At 38.6% G+C, this 18,678-nt stretch overlaps 1 protein-coding gene across 2 annotated transcripts in view; it reads right to left on the reverse strand.

Annotated features, from left to right (window-relative positions):
* The window catches only part of znf385d (zinc finger protein 385D), a 121,012-nt gene that overhangs the window by 93,757 nt on the left and 8,577 nt on the right, over positions 1-18,678 (reverse strand). Inside the window, exon 2 of one of the 2 annotated variants that reach the window (XM_012877703.3) lies at positions 3,759-3,901. The exons of the other annotated variant lie outside the window; for it this stretch is intronic. Within the exon in view, the coding sequence (XP_012733157.2) occupies positions 3,759-3,901 (143 nt within the window). The remainder of the gene's footprint in view (positions 1-3,758; positions 3,902-18,678) is intronic. 2 annotated transcript variants of the gene reach the window in all.

Below are 18,678 nucleotides of genomic sequence, written 5' to 3' on the forward strand. Positions count from 1 at the left end.
TGTCACATATTTCCTCATGGTGACTTTCAAAGGAGAGGCCAAATAGATACAAATGTTCTGGGTTGAATGGTGCGTTTAAAATTCTGGCCGGTTATGAATCCAGTGAGGTTTGAGCAGCCTCGTCGTGTTACAGCTGCGTTTCATAGTTTCATAGTTTCCATAGTTGGAAAATCAACAACAGATATAAAGAAGACTGCACACTCAACACCACTGATGACCACCTACACACGCATTCTGGCTTTGTCCGCCGACACAAGACTTCTGGAAAGAAACCACCAAACTATCCTGATGCCCTGACTGCAACGTCCCGCCACGCCCCTCCGTTTGTGCACTTTTGGAAGAACTGATATAAAAACTAAACAAATACAAACACTGCTCCTCGTAGACCCGACTATCACTAAGGAAACAATACTGATCCACTGGAAAACCAGGAAAAAGATCACTACATAACAACAGCCACACCACACAACAACAATCAGCAATACATAAAAATCTGCGCCATAATTCTAGATGCCGTCTCAATGCCGGTAAGTTGATGAAGAAATAAACATACTGGGGGTGGAAAAGGGAAAATGGAAAGGGTTAAACAAGATAAAATGTCACTAAACAAGTTTCTTGTTATCTATTTTATCCCCCTAGAGTATGTATGTGATTCCTGATTAACTTTAAATAAACTAATTTGGTAATAACTTCCACATAGGGATCCTAACTCACATATTTTAAAATAGACCACCTTGTTGTGACACAGTTTGCTCTTATGTGTGTTTATTTATTTTATATATTTTTTTTGTCACACAGTGTTGTTGCTCATTTCTGCTGCGGTTTTATCGCTTGTTTTTTTAGGGGGAGGGGGTTGTAAATCATTATCTTGGCTTTTCATGCCTTTCGTTTCTTTATACCATTGGTGTTGTATGGAAAAGGAATAAAAACCGAAAAAAGAAATACAAGAAGAGTGATATTAAAATGTTTTCACCAAAGTTTTGGCGCCATGTAAATAAACCAAATTTATCGACTGGTTTGAATGTGTAGAAAATAAATAAAATTCAGCCATTCAAATGAGAAGAATATCCAAAGCCACAGGAAACCCTCCTATACAAGTATACGTACTCTATATTTAAGGTGTCTTGGAAAAATTGTGTAAAGAATTGTTTACAAATTTAGCAACTTTTCATATACAGGGATACATTATTTGGAATTATTTGCTTAATAATTGCCTTAAAAAATAAATGGTGTTTTAACTTTTGTTAAAATAGAGTTTTAAGAAAGACAATACAGTTTACCAAAGTTTCAATGCATGGATTGCACCAGATGTGCTGTACAGAGAGCTTATAGTTACTGAGGCTATGCATCATGGAGGTAAAACCAAACCATAAAATACTGAGAGTTGATAAAAATGTGTTATATTGCTTTGTTTTATTTGGCTTTTTAATCACCAAATAAAGCAAATTATATGTTATCCTATTAGGACTGCCCTAATATGCTCTTCAAGACTGAGAGCATTTATTAAAATGTTACGGGATCACAGAGCTGCTCGCAAGTCATTGTTTTTCCAAGTCAAATCTCACATTGTTGAGGGTCAACTCAAAGTATTTCACCCAAAATCAGAGCCAAGTCTCAGTGTCTCTTCCAACTGAAATACACATTCTTATCAAATAAATGACATTTAGTGCACCTCTAGGCGTCGTTGGTTTAAGATAGGATTCAAAAGCTGTTTGTCCTTAGGCCTAAATTAATACATGAACATTTGATTATGATCTTATAATATTTTAATATTTAATAAGTGAATTATACAAATTAATTTAATTCATTTGAAGAACTACAGCTAACATGAACAAATTGTTATGAGCATTAATGTCCCATAATCTGCAAACATTACTGGCTGATAATAATCTGCATCCGTCCACAGTAAAACATGCCAGCTTCCGTTTACTCTTGATTAAGTAAAATTAAGAGCAAATATTATTATTATTACTATTGTTATTAGCATTTTTCATTATTATTATTATTATTATTATTATTATTATTATTATTATTATTATTATTGTTGTTGTTGTTGTTGTTGTTATTATTATTATTATTATTATTATTATTATTATTATTATTATTATTATTATTATTATTATTATTATTATTATTATTATTATTATTATTATTATTATCATATTCTATTTGGAAGACCCTTTCAGCATGAAGGTAAACAGTGTAATCCAACTATATGGCATACCACACTCCAAGACTCAGGAAGCAACTACATGCTAGATTGTTCACTAGAGAGCTACTGCCGCTGCAAAGCATTCCTGCTGCTATGTGCAAATCATAGCATGTTTGATATGAACTGATAGGCACATCAAGAGTTGTAATGTTAGTAAAAAAAAATCTTATGCAAAATATAATGCATTGGTTCAATTAAATCCAGTTCAGGTTATTTATAAGAGCGAGATATACAGTCAATTCAATATAATCATAACAAACGGATTCAACTGTCAAAACATACTTTCCAAATTGATCCTAGTCATAAAACGATGCAGTAAAGCTCAGTTAATTTTTCAAATTGTTTTTTTTTTTTTTTTATTCAATGAAACTCTGAAATCCTCTTTGACAGGAAGAAACCCTGAGCTAAACCTGGTTTTAGCAGCGGTGTTTCTAAACTTTTAAAATGTTCCAGTGAGTGACCACAATCCAGAAGATGAACATGGTTTCACGGTAAACCAGCCATGATCGGGTACTCCTGGTAATATTTCTGACTGAGGAGTCAAAAGAATTAAGTAGTGAACTCAATGGCTTCTGAGCGCATTTACTGCACAAGACTCCACTGCTGAAGAAAAAAAAAACATTTTGAAGATGGAAACCCTGCTGCACCACCAGGCACATCTCTGCAAGGGCCGTGCAAGTGGTGCAGTGTTTCCTGGTGCATGGAGCAAACAAACTTAGCCATAGAGCAGAGTATGCAGTCAATTTAGTTGAAGTTACCTAATTGGGAATCATTGCATAATTTATATGCTCCAGAAAATCTCACCACACCCCATAAAGACCATCTACTAATGTAGCAGAGCTTTCACACACACTGTTTTAAATCCAGTGTACATGGCCTTTACTCACTCAACTAACTAATCAGAACTGAATGAGCCATGAAGAGCTCCACTATTTCTGATCCAAAAGAACAAGCAGCTCAGCAGATGTATTTTTTCAGTAAGCACAAAATAAAAGTAAAATCAGACTTGTGAGTTTATTGTGGCCTATTCAGAAACACTAAGGTCATAAACATTCACATTACTAGAGTCTGAATAAAATGGTTCTAATTGAATATAAAAAAAAATTGTTTGGCCCGTAGGAGGCCATCGAAACATTGCAGAGGACAAGGCATAAAAAAGTGCCATGATCTGCAAACAATATAATAAAAAAATATTTCCAGTGTGTTTACTTTTGTGGTAGTGAAAATGCACTCATCTAAAATACAGGATCTGATAAAAAAAAAAGTACAGCAGCAATAACATAAATGCCAGATGAAGCTCTTTACTCTGGCCTTGAGGCAATGATTAAAGCTCACACACCGATGGTGAATGTGTGAGGTTTGAGAGCTATTTAACCAGCACATGATATGATATTTTCAACGTTAGGAATATATTAAAGTGAGAAAGTGCCATCTCGCCTCTTTAGATCTCAGCTGGAGGTTTTGCTGAGACCCTCCTTGGAGTCAAGAAGCCGCTCAAAGCCAGCGAGTAGATGGCATGACGCAGAGAGATAAAGATGAGACTCACCGCGTTGAATCCTGGGAAAAGGCTGACCGCTGAGGCCGTGTCCAAGGGAAACGGGAGGAACTGCTTCATGCCCAGCGAGGTCTGGACAGCAGGCAAGGTTGGACGCATCAGGGTAGGCAAGAGGCCATTTTGACATGTGTTACCTGCAGGAGGAGGGAGCAAAGGCGACATGTTGAGCCGGTGACAGCGGCAGGGGAAGATGGCTGAGCCAAAATCAATTTCAGCTCACATCCGATGAAACCCTCCGTGAGTTTCCATTTAATCTGTCATCTGTGTCATCGATATCTCCATCCCCTCACTTCTCATTCGCTGCCATTTCAGCTATTTAGCACCTGTTCTACCGAGGCTGCCAAGTCTGGACATCACATTCATGCGGAGCTCACAGCACTAACTTACTTAACTGGGAAAAGGCCATGACTAAACACCCTTTTTTTTTTTTGCAATTGGGAAAGTATGTTTCAGTTAAAAATCTGGTTTGAAAAGGGTGTTACAAATTTATTTTCTGTTCATTTAAAATGTTCTGAAATGTCCGAATTTGAACAAAAAAATCTGCAATATTTGCCTACTTCCACAATTTGGTATCGTTTATTGCTTTAATGGAAAGCGGAACAAATGAGTTCTTACAGCGGTTCAGTCTACAGGCAGAGACTCTAAGGCTACGTTCACACTGCAGGCCTTAATGCTCAATTCCAATTTTTTTGTGAAATCTGATTTTTTTGCGTGTCCGTTCACATTTCCAAATATATGCGACTTATATGTGATCTCGTGTGTGAACTGCATTCATACACCTAAGTGTCACGCATGCGCAGTAGAGGACGCGATGACGTCATACGTAGCAAGCGTGCTCATTGTTTGCGGAAGTAAACAGGGATCGTAATGCTGCAGCGTATCTTGCGTTCTTTACGTTATTCTCCAACCGGAGCGAGCACTTAACCAACGCAATCTTTTTAAGAAGAGGAGAGGAAGACAGCCAAATTTTAGTGACGTGAGCGGCATTCATTCATTCTTCATTCATAATTTTCGAATGACGAAGGGAACCTTTATGTGCGTCTGAACGGATCTCTTTAGCGCGGCTCTCACGTAAAGACACACACAACAGGTGCTTGTTACCGCACAATAGCCAACCTCTTTGGCATAGCCAGGTCCACCGTTATTGACGGTTGTCAAGTATCAATGACGTGTAGGTCGGATAAATGCGACCTGGCCGTACAGACACAGGTCGTATTTGAAAAGATCAGATATGTATCGGATTCAGGACCACATATCCAAGCGACCTGGGTCGCATTTGAAAAAATCCGATCTGTGTCGTTCAGACTGTCATGAAAAGATCAGATACAGGTCGCATATGGGCAAAAAAATCTGAATTGGGTCACTTCAGGCTGCAGTGTGAACGTAGCCTAAGACGTCGACTTGAAGGAAGAAACTGATACTCTGAATAAAGATTGCTTGACTCCCATCAACTTCATTGCTCTTTGAGTAAGACAAGTAAGTTTGGCCTTCCGTTGGACAGACAGGTTACCAAACCAGGCAGAAATGCCGTACCTAACAATCCTCTCTATTACAGTGTCGTAAAAGAGCAGCATTACTTTCTGGCTGACACCAAAGGCCCTCAACCTGCACAGAAAACGTAACCGCTGCAGACATAGTCAACCTGAGCAATCCATGATAACTTATTGTCAATTTGTAATCCAAGATATTTGTACAAATCTACTTGGGCAATTAATTGATTATGGATGACTGCTGGGGAGTTTAAGCGTTACAAAGGTGTGTAAATTGTTGTTTTTTATCTAGAAGAATTAAAATATGAGACTGTGCTGTACAGTCGTAGAAAAAAATCAACATTTTTCAAAATGAGGAAAAAAATGGAGAAGAAAAGGAGAGGAAAAGCACGCCTCATGCCTCTGTAGTTTGCAGTGAGTGACAATCCCCTTCACGACCATCACAGCTTGTAAACACTTCTGGTAGCCGGCTCATTTTTCTCTTGATGTTTTTTGGATTTGCTCTGACATCCTGCAGAAAGGTTTTTGGCTAAGTTGTGTTATTTTGCTCAGACTTTTGGGGTAGCTCCACTGGTTTAACAAACAACTTTAAGGCTGAGGAGTGCTTATGGTCTTTGTACTGTTATAAAAAAAATCTTTTATTTTCAGTTATAGATTCTAATAGGTTTGGTTGCATTTAATAGGCAATTCTCTTGTCAACCACTGATATGATTCCAGCACCGCTGCCTGTAAAGTAAAACTGAAGCACGATTGCTTTAACTCCATAGGGAGAGGAAATGTTGCTTTTTCTATTCCTCTGTGCGCAAATTGGTTCACTGCTAGAAAAACAACCCAACAGACCCATTTGAAAAACACAAGGCTTGTTTTGAAATTAATTTTCTTACCTGTGACTCAGAGGAGGGAGCATATTTTCTTTTAAATTACTTTTTGGTCTAGATAGAATTTGTGCAGGTACGGCTGTACAAACCAATCCTCCTGCTTTTATCGTGTTCTGTAGAACATCATCTCAGCTTCCGACGTTCCTCTTTTATGTCAGTATCTTAATAACAAATATGACCCAACAAATATGAACTATTACAAAAACAGCATATCCCAATTTATAGTCTTTTTGAAGAAATTTATTTTTGGACACAATGTTGCCTCACCAGGTACTTTTATGAATTACGGGGAAATCCCTTTAGTCATGATCCATGAATATCATTTACAGTTCCCAAGTTAAAAGAAAAAGAAGCTAAAAAAAGATTAAAAAAGGAAGATGCTGTGGCATGAGCTTTACTGTGCACTTTATATACAGAGTTTCTTTGTTACAGTTTCCAAACTGAGAAGGAACAGAGCAGGATTCTGGCCTCTAACAACTTCCTCCTGCATTGAACTGTATTTTAAATAAGCTGTGCTTACGCTTCTATTGAGATTGAAAAGGTTGCTGTTTGTTAGAAGTTGTAAAAAAAAAAAACAATTTAAGAATGTTTTTTTTTATTAATTTCTTCTTATTTTCAATAGCTCCCTGTGAATGAGCAAACTGAAGCCCTGTAAAGTTTCCTGAGATTCTGAAGTTTAGTTAGACGTGTACCAGAATAAATGTAATATAATCTGTAGATTAGTCTCAATGATGCTTTAATTAATGCAAAAGGAGTCCCGACCAAGTTTTTAGGATACGGTGGAGTAAATGTACATGGAGTCTGACATTTCTATATTTAAAAAAACCTAGGATTTGTTGTTATATATATTCATTTTCGAAAGAATTTTGGGCTTTCAGTAGCTATCAGCGATAACTATTAAAATTAACAAAAAGAATGTTTGAAATGCATTATAATTCCTCATTTACCCTCACACCCAATTAAACGTTTAATCCATAGCGTTTCATAAAATGTGGATCCGCTCTTTGCATTTACAGGAGCTCCAGGGCTTCTGGGAGGGCTTTCAACAAGATTTAGGTGGGTGTTTATCGGACATTTTTGTTCATTCATGAGGTCAGGCACTGATGTTGGATGGGAAGGTTTGCCTTGCAGTCTTTGCTTTTCTTCATTCCGAAGAAGTTGAAAGGTTCAGGTCAGAACTTTGTGCAGGTCCACGAACATAAAATTGTTCCCAAATGCCTTCAAACGCTGAGGCATTAAGAGTTCCTTTCACTGGAAACAAGGGGCCAACATCCTGAAAAGCAGAAGTTCTCAAACTTTTCATGGCCAGGAATCCCTTAGCAGTGGTTAAAGTCTTTCCAAAGACCCCTTTTGATTCCTCGAGTATTTTTAAACAGCCTTTTATACTAGGAATTATGTATGTTTTATATTTATATCTATATATAACTACATATATCTATTTATAACTATAACTATATATAACTATAACTATATATAACTATATATATATATATATATATATATATATATATATATATATATATATATATATATATATATATATACCTAATATTAGAGGTTTGGTGGAGATTCTCGATAAAGCCAAACTTGACGTAACTGTTGTCATACTTCCTAATTTTAGACTAATTTGGCTAAAGTGAACAGAGGTAAATATTGGTCCATTGTGTTACTTTGCTCAACTCCGACACATCCTCAGCAGTGGCCTGACAACATGCATTTCATGGACCCCAAACCCGTGGTGTGCGGACTCCTGGTGGTCCGGGGGCCACAGCTTGAGGGCCGCACTCTGATGACCGCCAGCCAAACTTTACACTTGACACAGTGGCGTCAGACAAGCGGTGCTCTCCTGGGAAGTGCCAAACCCAGATTCATCCATTGGCTTGCTAGATGGAGAGGCTTCATACATCCCTTCAGAAGAAAAAAAAATATCCGCTGCCCTGGAGTCCAGTCCTTTACACCACTGTCTCCAACGCTCTGCATTGCAAGGCTTGGATGTACCTACCCGACCACGGAAATTTACCCTTAAAAGTAGATTTGCCAGAAGATTGCCGACTCCTGAGTACTCTACACCTAGGCATCCACTGACCCCGCGCTGGGACTTTACACGGTAGAAATGAAGTTCATGACTGGATTCAATGAACAGGTGGCCCCCTATTACAGCACCAACCTGGAATTTACTGAACTCCTGACAGCGACCCATTTTTTCAGAAATGTTTGTAGACATTTGGAGGGGTGGCCCAATAATTTTGACCATACAATGTTGATTAATTGTGTGCAACATATTTCATACACACGTTTTAATTGAAATACTGTAATACATTAACCTGTAATACTTTGTGTGTAAACAAAAAAATACTAACATACTCCAAAATCAGAAAAGTAAGTTGTGTTTTGGGGGACTTTTACCTACAGAATTGATTTGAAGGTGAATTCAGGTTGATGAGATTTAAACCTTTTCCATGAATTAAACACTTCAAAAACATTAAATAAAATACAAATAGATTTAAAATCAGCTCCCTGCTGAGAGGTTTGTGGTCTGTTGCATGATAAAATCACACTACTCATAATGTCTATTTGCACACTCTAATGTCTCAGGGAATGTCTGATCACACAGCTCTGTAAATGAAGGCTTATAATTATTGCACAGAATTTACTGCGGGCTTGGAAGCATCATCGAGGGAGCGTTGAGTGATTAATTCATGTAACAACACAGTGATTCACATCATTTGCAAAGAGACTGATATCAAACTTTTTTTTGACTCGGATACGAATCTTATCTGACCCTAAAGACTATTTGCACGCTTTAAGCTTCTCAGGAAGCGTGTTGGTCGGTGCAATCAACTGATTTCCGCCCTAATAAATAAATAAAATGTGTGGAAATATTATGTGTTGTTCTGTCTGAGTGTTATTTGTTATCTGTGTGCATCCTGAGCCGGTGTCTGTCTCAAACGATGCACTATGGCAACACATTCTTAAGGACAGGTTGGGTTAGCAGGTGAAAACTGCGTTGATTGTTTCTTCTCTGAAATAAGACGCTGAAATTGTCCCTCTCCCCTAACAGCCAAAGTTGAGTGGCCCCACAGAGCCTTATGAGATGATTCAAGCGTAAGAGAGGCCCGGGCCACACATCTCTAGGAAAAACAAAAGTAAATACTCCAGTTTTATTGTCATGTGAGAGCGCCACGCCAGCAGAGTGCTTTCCTAACCACTAGTTGGAAACAGGACAGGGCTGATTTCAACACGTTAGGATTGAAAAGAAAATGGCCGGAAAAAAACTGTGCCTGCCTTCCAAAACATTAGGAATTAAAGAAGCTATTTCACAAAGCTATAATGAGAACCAGAGGGAGGATTTTTTTTTTTTTTTTTTTTTTATCACTGCACATAACAAAAGCGAAACCCTGGGCCAGCAGGCTCCAAAGCGCTGGCATCAAAACCAGTGTCATGAGACAAATAAAAACAATGTTTGCCACGTCTCAGTCCCCAGGCGGTGGTTAGGGGTAAATAAAACGCAAAAATCATAGAAAACATGCAGAGAATTGGACGTAACCGCAAACTGCGGGGCCTTCTTCCTTCCCACCCCATCTCCTGCTTCTCGCTCCAGTCGCCGGAGCGCTGCCATCTGTTGGAAAAGGTGCACATGCCGCCTCTCATGCGGAGGCACGTCCCGGTATCGACTTAAACAAAGCATGTCCTTCTGCGGGGATCATCCGAGCGCGCCATCGCTCGACATGCCGGCCTGACGTCATGCCTCTGTTATAAGAATTATTATTCTGAAGTCACTATGGCCTCACACCACTCGGACAGAGGAGGCCTGGAGACCTGATGTCTGTGTATAAGATCCACTGTTTTCTGATTGCAAGGCCAAATGCTGCAGCTGCTGAGGGATACTGATTGTTTACGATAGACTGTCTTTGTTTTGTCTCATGGGAAGGCCACGGTGCAGTATTAGGGGAAGCCCGAAAAGCGACACAGACAGAGACAGGGCAGACAGAGACTGCAGCGGAACCGTGGGGTGCGATTACTTTCCATCTATGTGAATCTCTGCTCTGTTTCTCAATAAAAGTGCTGGAACGTTATACCACCGTCTCGTCATTTAGTAAAGATGGGAACTCAGTTACTATTGTTTAATATTCCACCCAAAACTCCCACAACAATTTGGCGTCACGAACAGGATCTCCGACCGACGAGCGAGGGAGTCCGGGGACAGGAGCTGCTTTGGCCGGCCCGGAGAGGTTATCCGGCCTCTGGTACCCCGAATGGATTTTCAAGGGATGTGGAGGAGCTCCTGGTCTCGGAGCGTCTCTGGGCGTCGGCGCGAAGATCCGAACCTTTCTTTCATGAGACGGTAAGGGGATTATTTTCCAGCTCTTTTAAAAACAAACGCAATTGGTCAAAAATGCTTGCAAGCTTTTAAATTTTAAACCCCATTTTAAAGTATACCTCAAGAAATTTTGAAATTTAAAACTGTAAACCTAAAAGGTAGTAAGTAAAAGCCGGTAGAAATAATGAATTATATTTAATCCTTAAGGCAAATAAAACAGGGTTCGCAATACCGAACGGTGACTAAGGTTTAAACATTAAACTAAAATTCAAAATTTAATTAGAATACGTTTTCAGCTGAAATACGGACTTTCCCACAAGGGGGGAGGAGTGGCAGAGTGATTTTCACCTGGAGAACAGGTGACCGGCTGAGCAGTTTCCAGCTGGTCCATTAAAGTCCTCTTGTCTTGGGTTTGTGCAAGAGGCTGTCCACTTCTGTTGTGGATGAAAGCGGCAGGGATGCTTAAGTCCTTGACTGTTGCGAAGACGTTTGCAGCTTTGATAAGTGGGGACCCCGACCATTATACCAAAAAGGCGACCATCGGATGTGAGGCCTTTCATTTAGTTGGTCGATCGTGCTAAGGACGTAAAAAATAATAATAAAAACACAAAAAAAGGATAAAATAAATAAAATAATTAAAAAAAAGTCTGGACGCAGAAGAGTCCGTGTAATGGTTAAAAGGCAGATTTTCTCAGGGTCAAGCCTAGCCCCAGGGTGAGACGTTCGATTTCATGCTGGAAAACGTAGGGGCCCAGACGCATGACATGCATAAATGATTTGAAATGATTTGATTAAACATGCAGATTTCTCACATAGGGGTTATTATTATTAATATTATTTTATTTTATTGCAGTACTGCTACTAAATAATAAAAATAGAAAAAAGAAAAGCGATAAAAACAAGGAAACGGAAACGAAACTAAAAAGGCGTTGCACCGGGGAAGCGTTTACGTGGGGACCGGTTAAGCACTTCCGTTGTGGATAAAATTGGTCTAAACTGCTAATAGCGACGTATAACTTTCAAAAATGGGTAAGCGTCCAAGTGTCTGCGAGACACAGAGTTGTATCCTTGCGGGACTGAAGCGTAAAACCGCGTGTGGACGAAGCATCGGGGGGTCGTAACCAGCGCACGCTCTCCACCTTTTAAACTAAGCGGGAACTTAACGCGTTGAAAACATCTTTCGGCGTTGACGTTTAAAAATTATGGAAAACAGAACTATTTAAGATGGTGAAAAAGCAGGCCTGCACGTGTTTGTCTGTCAGAATGTCATCGTTTGTATGTAACCGTACGTGTGTATGTATCTATGTAACTAAACGTTCGTCAGTCTGTGTGAATTAATTCTAAAAGTAATGTTCATGGTTTCAGAATGTTCATTTGTTTTGGGAGAACTGCAGCTCCGTAATTCAAATGACATTTTAAGCATGGACTATGTTAACAATAGAGGTACAGTAAAAGAGAGATTTAAATAACAAAGTTTGTTTTTTTAACATTAAATATCAGGACCAAATTAAATTGATACATGGAGAGATTAACATGGCTTGAACGGAAATATTTCAGCTTTGTTAGAAATTGGAAATAAGCGTTACATAAGCTTGTTAAGTTTACTGTTTTACAAATTTAGGCTGAGATCCTATCACTTGTTTTTTAGCCCTAAAGTAATTTAAAATTACTGAGATCTCATTGCTTATAATAATAATGATTCATCACAAACCAGTCCAGTTGAAAGAAGTTTAGATATACAAGATTTTTGATTTAAATAGATGAGGGAAAACTGTGCTTTGAACAAACTGTATGGAACTAAATATGCTTTTCTAAGGGTTTTCTATTCATTTATTTTATTTATTTTTTACTTGGAATTTGAATGCAACTAATGAGAAATTTTGAGAAGCGTCAAAATATCAGAAGGCCACGTTACACGCGTCATCAGTTACAAAATCATCTGATGTTATTAGTTATGCTGAGCTGAGGCGATCCTCAGAGGGACAGTATAACCTGAGAAGGACAATAGATATGATAAACAAATCTGACCATGATGTAAACATCTGAATGTTACGGCAAGGCTGGGTCTGTGTGTTCTGGCCTGGGGGCTGATCCTTGGGACAAGGACTAAAGGTGATGTCATTGACTTCAGCCTGATCCAGTTTTGAGTTTTATTTTGTCAGAGACAAAGTTTTCTTTTATTTTTTTTTATCTTTTTATTTTCTTTTTATGTTTGTCATGTTAGAGGGAACACTGTAGTTAAAATGTTTGTGACTGTTTTGCTGTAATTTCTTTTCAACCTATGGAGCGTTTTCTTTGGCAAAAAATGCTGGCAGAATTCATTCTGTTTGCAGGCGTGAGGACTGGAGGATGGACTGTTGAAGGGAAGGAGAATGTTGTGCTGAACTCAGACATTGGACTGAAAATGGACATTGAAGGACTATGACTGAGGCATCGGACAACCTTCGACAACAAACACAGATGAGTTCTGCAGACACGACTTCATGCATTTCACTTCAGATTTTGTTGTACACAATTAAAACAAAACACACATTACGAAACACATTAAGATTATGTAAAGGTGAAAACTTTTAAAGAAGTAACTTGATGGAATCATAGAGCAACTTAATAAATTAAGTGGGTATTATATCAACAGTTAAATAGATAAATGAATGAATTAGTTTTCACTATATAAGTAGAGTAATCTGAACTTTTAAATAGCATTTCATTTAATGAACATCTTAGAGTAAGCTGATTTCTGCCAATCCGGCAGGCATCAATAAAACGCAAAGAAAAGGTTACTGGCTAAAATGGGTAATGTTGCAGTAAAATTAGCATAATGACACATCCTACTAACTAACATGGGTAAATTTAGGATTAAAGCATCAGGGTACAATGGTTACAATATTTATGGAGATTTAATATCTTTCAACTTGAACACAAATAACTCAAAAGTCTTTTTAACCAGTTAACCTGTTAACCTGAGGGGTTTTAGATCGGGATAATTTAATGGTTATCGTCTTACATACTAAAAATAAGTAAGATTAATTTAATTAGATTAAATTATGGGGAAATTTTGGATCTGGTCAGGATGGTTGGGGGGCTGTGATGATAAAAGGGTAACAGCTTGAAGGTGATATCAATGAATGAAGGTTTTCTCTGAGGAACATTAAAGCAGCAAAGACACCCCACATTGGAACTCCTGTTTTGAACGGGACATAAGGTGAGATCCTTACAATGAGAGACGTTCCACACAGGGGGGTGTGGAGACCCCTGGGGCATGGCACCCAGGGATGAGCTGCTGTGGACTTCACACAGCTGGTGGAACCAGAGGGACGACGAGGTGGTCCCACAGGTTACCTGACACCTTACACTGACTGTAAAGGGTTCTGGGTTTTCAGGGTTGCTGAAAACAGAAAGCTTCAGAGAACCTTTCACCCTTCCTGACCAGGCACTCAGAATACGTAGATCATAGATCAGATTGCAGAGGCCTAGACAAGTAGGAATGCGGAGACGCGTTCACCCAAGAACTTCTTAATAAAAGTCCTTAATCCTCAGTTTAAGAAGATAAATAAATAAATAAATAATCACAATGTAAGGTCTACTTTATTTTAGGATTAATTTGGGAACTAATTCTGATTTGCTTAAGTAGCTTTGGTTGTTCAACAATGTTAGAACATTTTCAAAAAACTCCTGTTCTCTCCTGCTCTCTGCTTTGTTTTGTGTTGTAGAACCTTGGCATCCTTGAACAGTAACAGCATGGTATAAATATTTTGTCTTTTCTGTGCAGAACAGCACCTCACTTAAAAAAAAAAAAAAGAGAGAAAGAGGGAAAAGGCTTTCACATGGAAAGGCTTTCTTTTTCTCAGTTGGGTTTTTTAAAATAATTGGGAAATGTCATGAAATGAATATGTTGATGAAATTATGTTGCAGAGAACTTCAACTGTCAGACAACAACAGTTAAGACACACATTGAAAGCATTCTGTTAAGAATTTACTGCATATACATTTGAACTTAAAGATTACTATTTTAATTAATAATTAAATTGCAGAATTCTGAAAGCTAAATAATTGTGGACAGAAATATCTTGAATGTGAAAGTGCTTGGAGAATGTTTTAATAAATGACACATGAAAGGGGTTTTGATAAGAACACTAATTACACCTTGTTTCTGTTCTCTAGTGGGAACAAGGACTCGTGTCTGCAGACCATCTTCACAAAGTGTTTTATTAGAAAGAAATGCAAAATAAAATGCTCAGTGCCCATCCAGAACTGAACGCTTATTACCATCCAGCTCAATCGTCCAGCCTGCGAGGAGGAACCAAGAAGAGGACTGGGAATGAAGAAGCCAGAGAACTCTGATTCCTTATTCTTCAACGGGAGGAGTTGCCTGAAGAGACCCTAAGCGCGATTAGATTATTTTCTGCCTTGTGCCTGAATGGCCTGAAGGCTTCCTTAACTTTGCGTTCTTGACGTTTAGGACTCTTCTCATATTGTGTTGCTGTTTGTTTAACTGCTCTGTTTCACTGACTCACATGTTTGATTTTTTTGTGTTATGAGATCTACACTTTAATATTACATCATGTTGATCAATATGGGTTTATGGTAAAAAATGGAAACTGTTTGCTTCAGACACACAAAGATCTATGGTTTATGCACCTTTTGATTTGATATAGGAAGAACCAGGATCGGATTGGCTCTAAAGATCCTTTAATATTAGCTGGTAATGATAACACTTAGATTTAATACAGGGTTTTCAGGCTCAGATTGGCCGAGAGCAGATCTCCCTGGGAGGGGGCCTTGCAGTTTTTACTGCCCCCTAGGGGTAGCGTTTTCTGGAGGTTCCCCTGCACGCACTGAACCTCTCCTGCCTTTGCTCCTGGTGTTATAAGTTTGGAGTGGTGGATTATTGTCCATCGTAGGGGTGAGTGGAGAAAGGAGTAGGAGGGTATTCAGGGTGGGTAAAGAGTAGACGGATTCGACCTTGGTTAATGAACAGGGTTTAGCTTACCATAGTCTAATGTAATTTTAAAATAATGTGCGCATAGGTACCTAAAACAGGCCTTACCTAATTAGATGAATCCTAAATTGTAGATGAAAGCTAAACCTTTGATCTTGTGTGTTAAAGCTCTATGAAGCATTCATGTTGATCTGTATTAAAAGTTCCAGCACTACCCGGTTCCAACACGGGAACCCTTTGGGTCCCACTTTACGAGTTTACAGAAATCGTTCCTCTGTGCTTTGTTCACATTTTCAAGTGATGGGTCATCTTGTTTTGTCTTGATGCTGATGACGCCATCATCAAAAAAAAAAAAAAAAGAGAGGAATGTTATAAGAATTATTATTCTGAAGTCACTATGGCCTCACACCACTCGGACAGAGGAGGCCTGGAGACCTGATGTCTGTGTATAAGATCCACTGTTTTCTGATTGCAAGGCCAAATGCTGCAGCTGCTGAGGGATACTGATTGTTTACGATAGACTGTCTTTGTTTTGTCTCATGGGAAGGCCACGGTGCAGTATTAGGGGAAGCCCGAAAAGCGACACAGACAGAGACAGGGCAGACAGAGACTGCAGCGGAACCGTGGGGTGCGATTACTTTCCATCTATGTGAATCTCTGCTCTGTTTCTCAATAAAAGTGCTGGAACGTTATACCACCGTCTCGTCATTTAGTAAAGATGGGAACTCAGTTACTATTGTTTAATATTCCACCCAAAACTCCCACAACAGCCTCAGGCTCGCTTCACCTTGCTGACAGCCAAATCAACCATCCATCAGAGCGAAAGGCATAGCCAAAAACAGCCCGTCCAAACACAGCCACTCTGGTGTAAAAAGTTCATCCGCGGCAGTATGACATGTGGATTTGTTTGATGTGGTCATGTTTGGTTTGCTGACTGACAGATGATATCTGACGTGCCATCATGGCTGAAGGTTTGGGGGATTTTCTTTTTTTTTTTCTTTAACCTGCAACAACACATAAAGCTGATCTGTTCTACCGGATGACCACAAGTCAAAATAAAGTCTCATTTTTCCCTCTGAACCAGTGACTGGTGGAGGTATGATATAAGTAGATGGGATTTTTATGTCAATACTTCTTTTTCCCTTACTGCTGATGCCATTATTAATGTATGCACATCTTTTTTCCTCATAATTGCAAGGAACATCAAGTCCCTTTTTCCCTCTCTCTACACATGATTACAATGCTTTTATGTCTGCTCAAATAATTATGCTTCCCTTGCTGATGCAGAGATAAAATACTTTTTTTTCAGCTCTACAGTTGAAGCCAAAGTCAGACAGTGTATAAAAATATATATTTTCATCTTAAAGTCAGAGGTTTACATACTTTTCCTTTTGCTTTTTTTTTTTTGCTTTTTCGGGTCTCCTTCCACAATTTTCTCATGTTAGCTTTCTGGAATTTTGGCCCATTTCTCCGGACAAAACTGATGTAATGACCGTTTGTCCAGTTTGTGTCGCACAAACCCTTTCAGCTCTTCCCTGCTCTTAATCACAGCTTTGTGACGGTCACCCCAAACCAATGACTTATCCAGCTTATATCAGTTCGTAACCAGGGCATTTTGACACATATGAGACGTCTATTTTAATCTGAATCACTTCAGAAGTTTTTTTTTTTTTCTTTTTTTTTTTACTTATAACTTTTTTAAGTGGATTGGTTTCTTTTCACACAAAGAAAACTCAAAACCTGTCACTACAAACCAGGTGAGAAGTATCAGTCTGTTTCTTGGTCAGACGTGCCTGAGGTGGGAGTACCAAATATTCAGGAAGAAAATGCTGTGTTACAAGCTAGTCGAAAACACATTGTAACCCTGGTTATTATATCAGGTAAAATTATCTGAGAACTATATAGAAGTAATTTTGAGAAGACGTCTTGAACGCTGTATCGGGCTTTATGCTTTTAGAAAAAGACGTGTTGCCTTAGTTTATCAGTTTGTTTACTCTACTGCACTCCACAGAGTAATGCATACCCGGCTGCAGGAAGGCGTTTAGGATCAAGCGTGCAGCGTGAACCGCGTAGCTGAGTTGGATCGAGGTTGGATCACATTCACACCAAAAACGAACTACTCAAGTGTTTGTTTGGAACCGTACTGACTCCTACAGGTTTTTAATACTCTGTAATTCTTTAATGACCTTCACAGTCACATGATCTCAATACAGTAGAGGAGCTTGGATGGATTACAGCTGACATAACTGTACCAATTGTCGATTTGAACCCAAATTTGAACCCATTGTGTCAATATGAACACAAAATTCTGATACCTTGGTAAATCTATGCCATGAAGACAAAATAGTCTCCAAACCTGCCTTAGTAAGATGTACGTAAGTGGGCTGATCAGTGTAAAATTCAAAAGTATTTTTTACAAAACAGTCTTACCCTAACTAATATCTGTGCCACAAAGAACGAATTCAATTTGAAGAACGAATTCAACTAAGACAAACAAAAGCTTTTTTTTTCTTTACGAGAAGCTCCAATCTCAAGAAGGATTAACAAAGTCATTAAGGTTCAATCTTTGGAGCCAATCCTCTTCAAGCCAAAAGGTCACACCGATACATTCCTGTTAAAGTGTTTCATTATGTTTTCCAACTGAGCAATGGTCCTTCTGTGGCTACAAATCTGGAGCAGCAGTATCTATAGATCAGTGTAGCGTATAAAACTTACATTTCCCAAAGGAAAAGGCTGGTGTCAAATTTTCCTGTGGTGCAGAAAAACATATAGTTGGCTCAAAATAAACTTGAAATGACGATCTAAAATAGATGCCACAGTTTTTTTATGCCATGTATTGTGGTGGATTCAAAAACACATTACATTTGAGGATATTATTAGATTTTTTGAAGCATCAAGTCCGGCCATTCCTTTACTTATACCAAGTCGCTTTTGATTCACAAATGTCAAATCCGCAGTGCTCCACCATCCCAGGACAGGATAAGATATTTTGGACATCAGGATTTGATATTTTTCTTTCTACTTTCTACTATTTAAGTATCAATTTATTATGTTGTAATTATATTTCAATTTAATTTTCTCCCTGAGTAGTCTTACAATGTATAAATTAGTTCCAAATTACTTCATACTGACAGTTTCACTTCCAGTTCAAAGAATCTGCATGTAAGCTGAGTAAATTTTCATCAGATAGATAATTTGCATTGTACAACATGACATTTAGTAGCTCTATCTCGGGGTCGTTGCAGTAGCAGTGGTGCACATGTGTGGTATACGTACAGTTTAA

Source organism: Fundulus heteroclitus, chromosome 3, assembly GCF_011125445.2.
Source record: "Fundulus heteroclitus isolate FHET01 chromosome 3, MU-UCD_Fhet_4.1, whole genome shotgun sequence".
Taxonomy (NCBI): Eukaryota; Metazoa; Chordata; class Actinopteri; order Cyprinodontiformes; family Fundulidae; genus Fundulus; species Fundulus heteroclitus.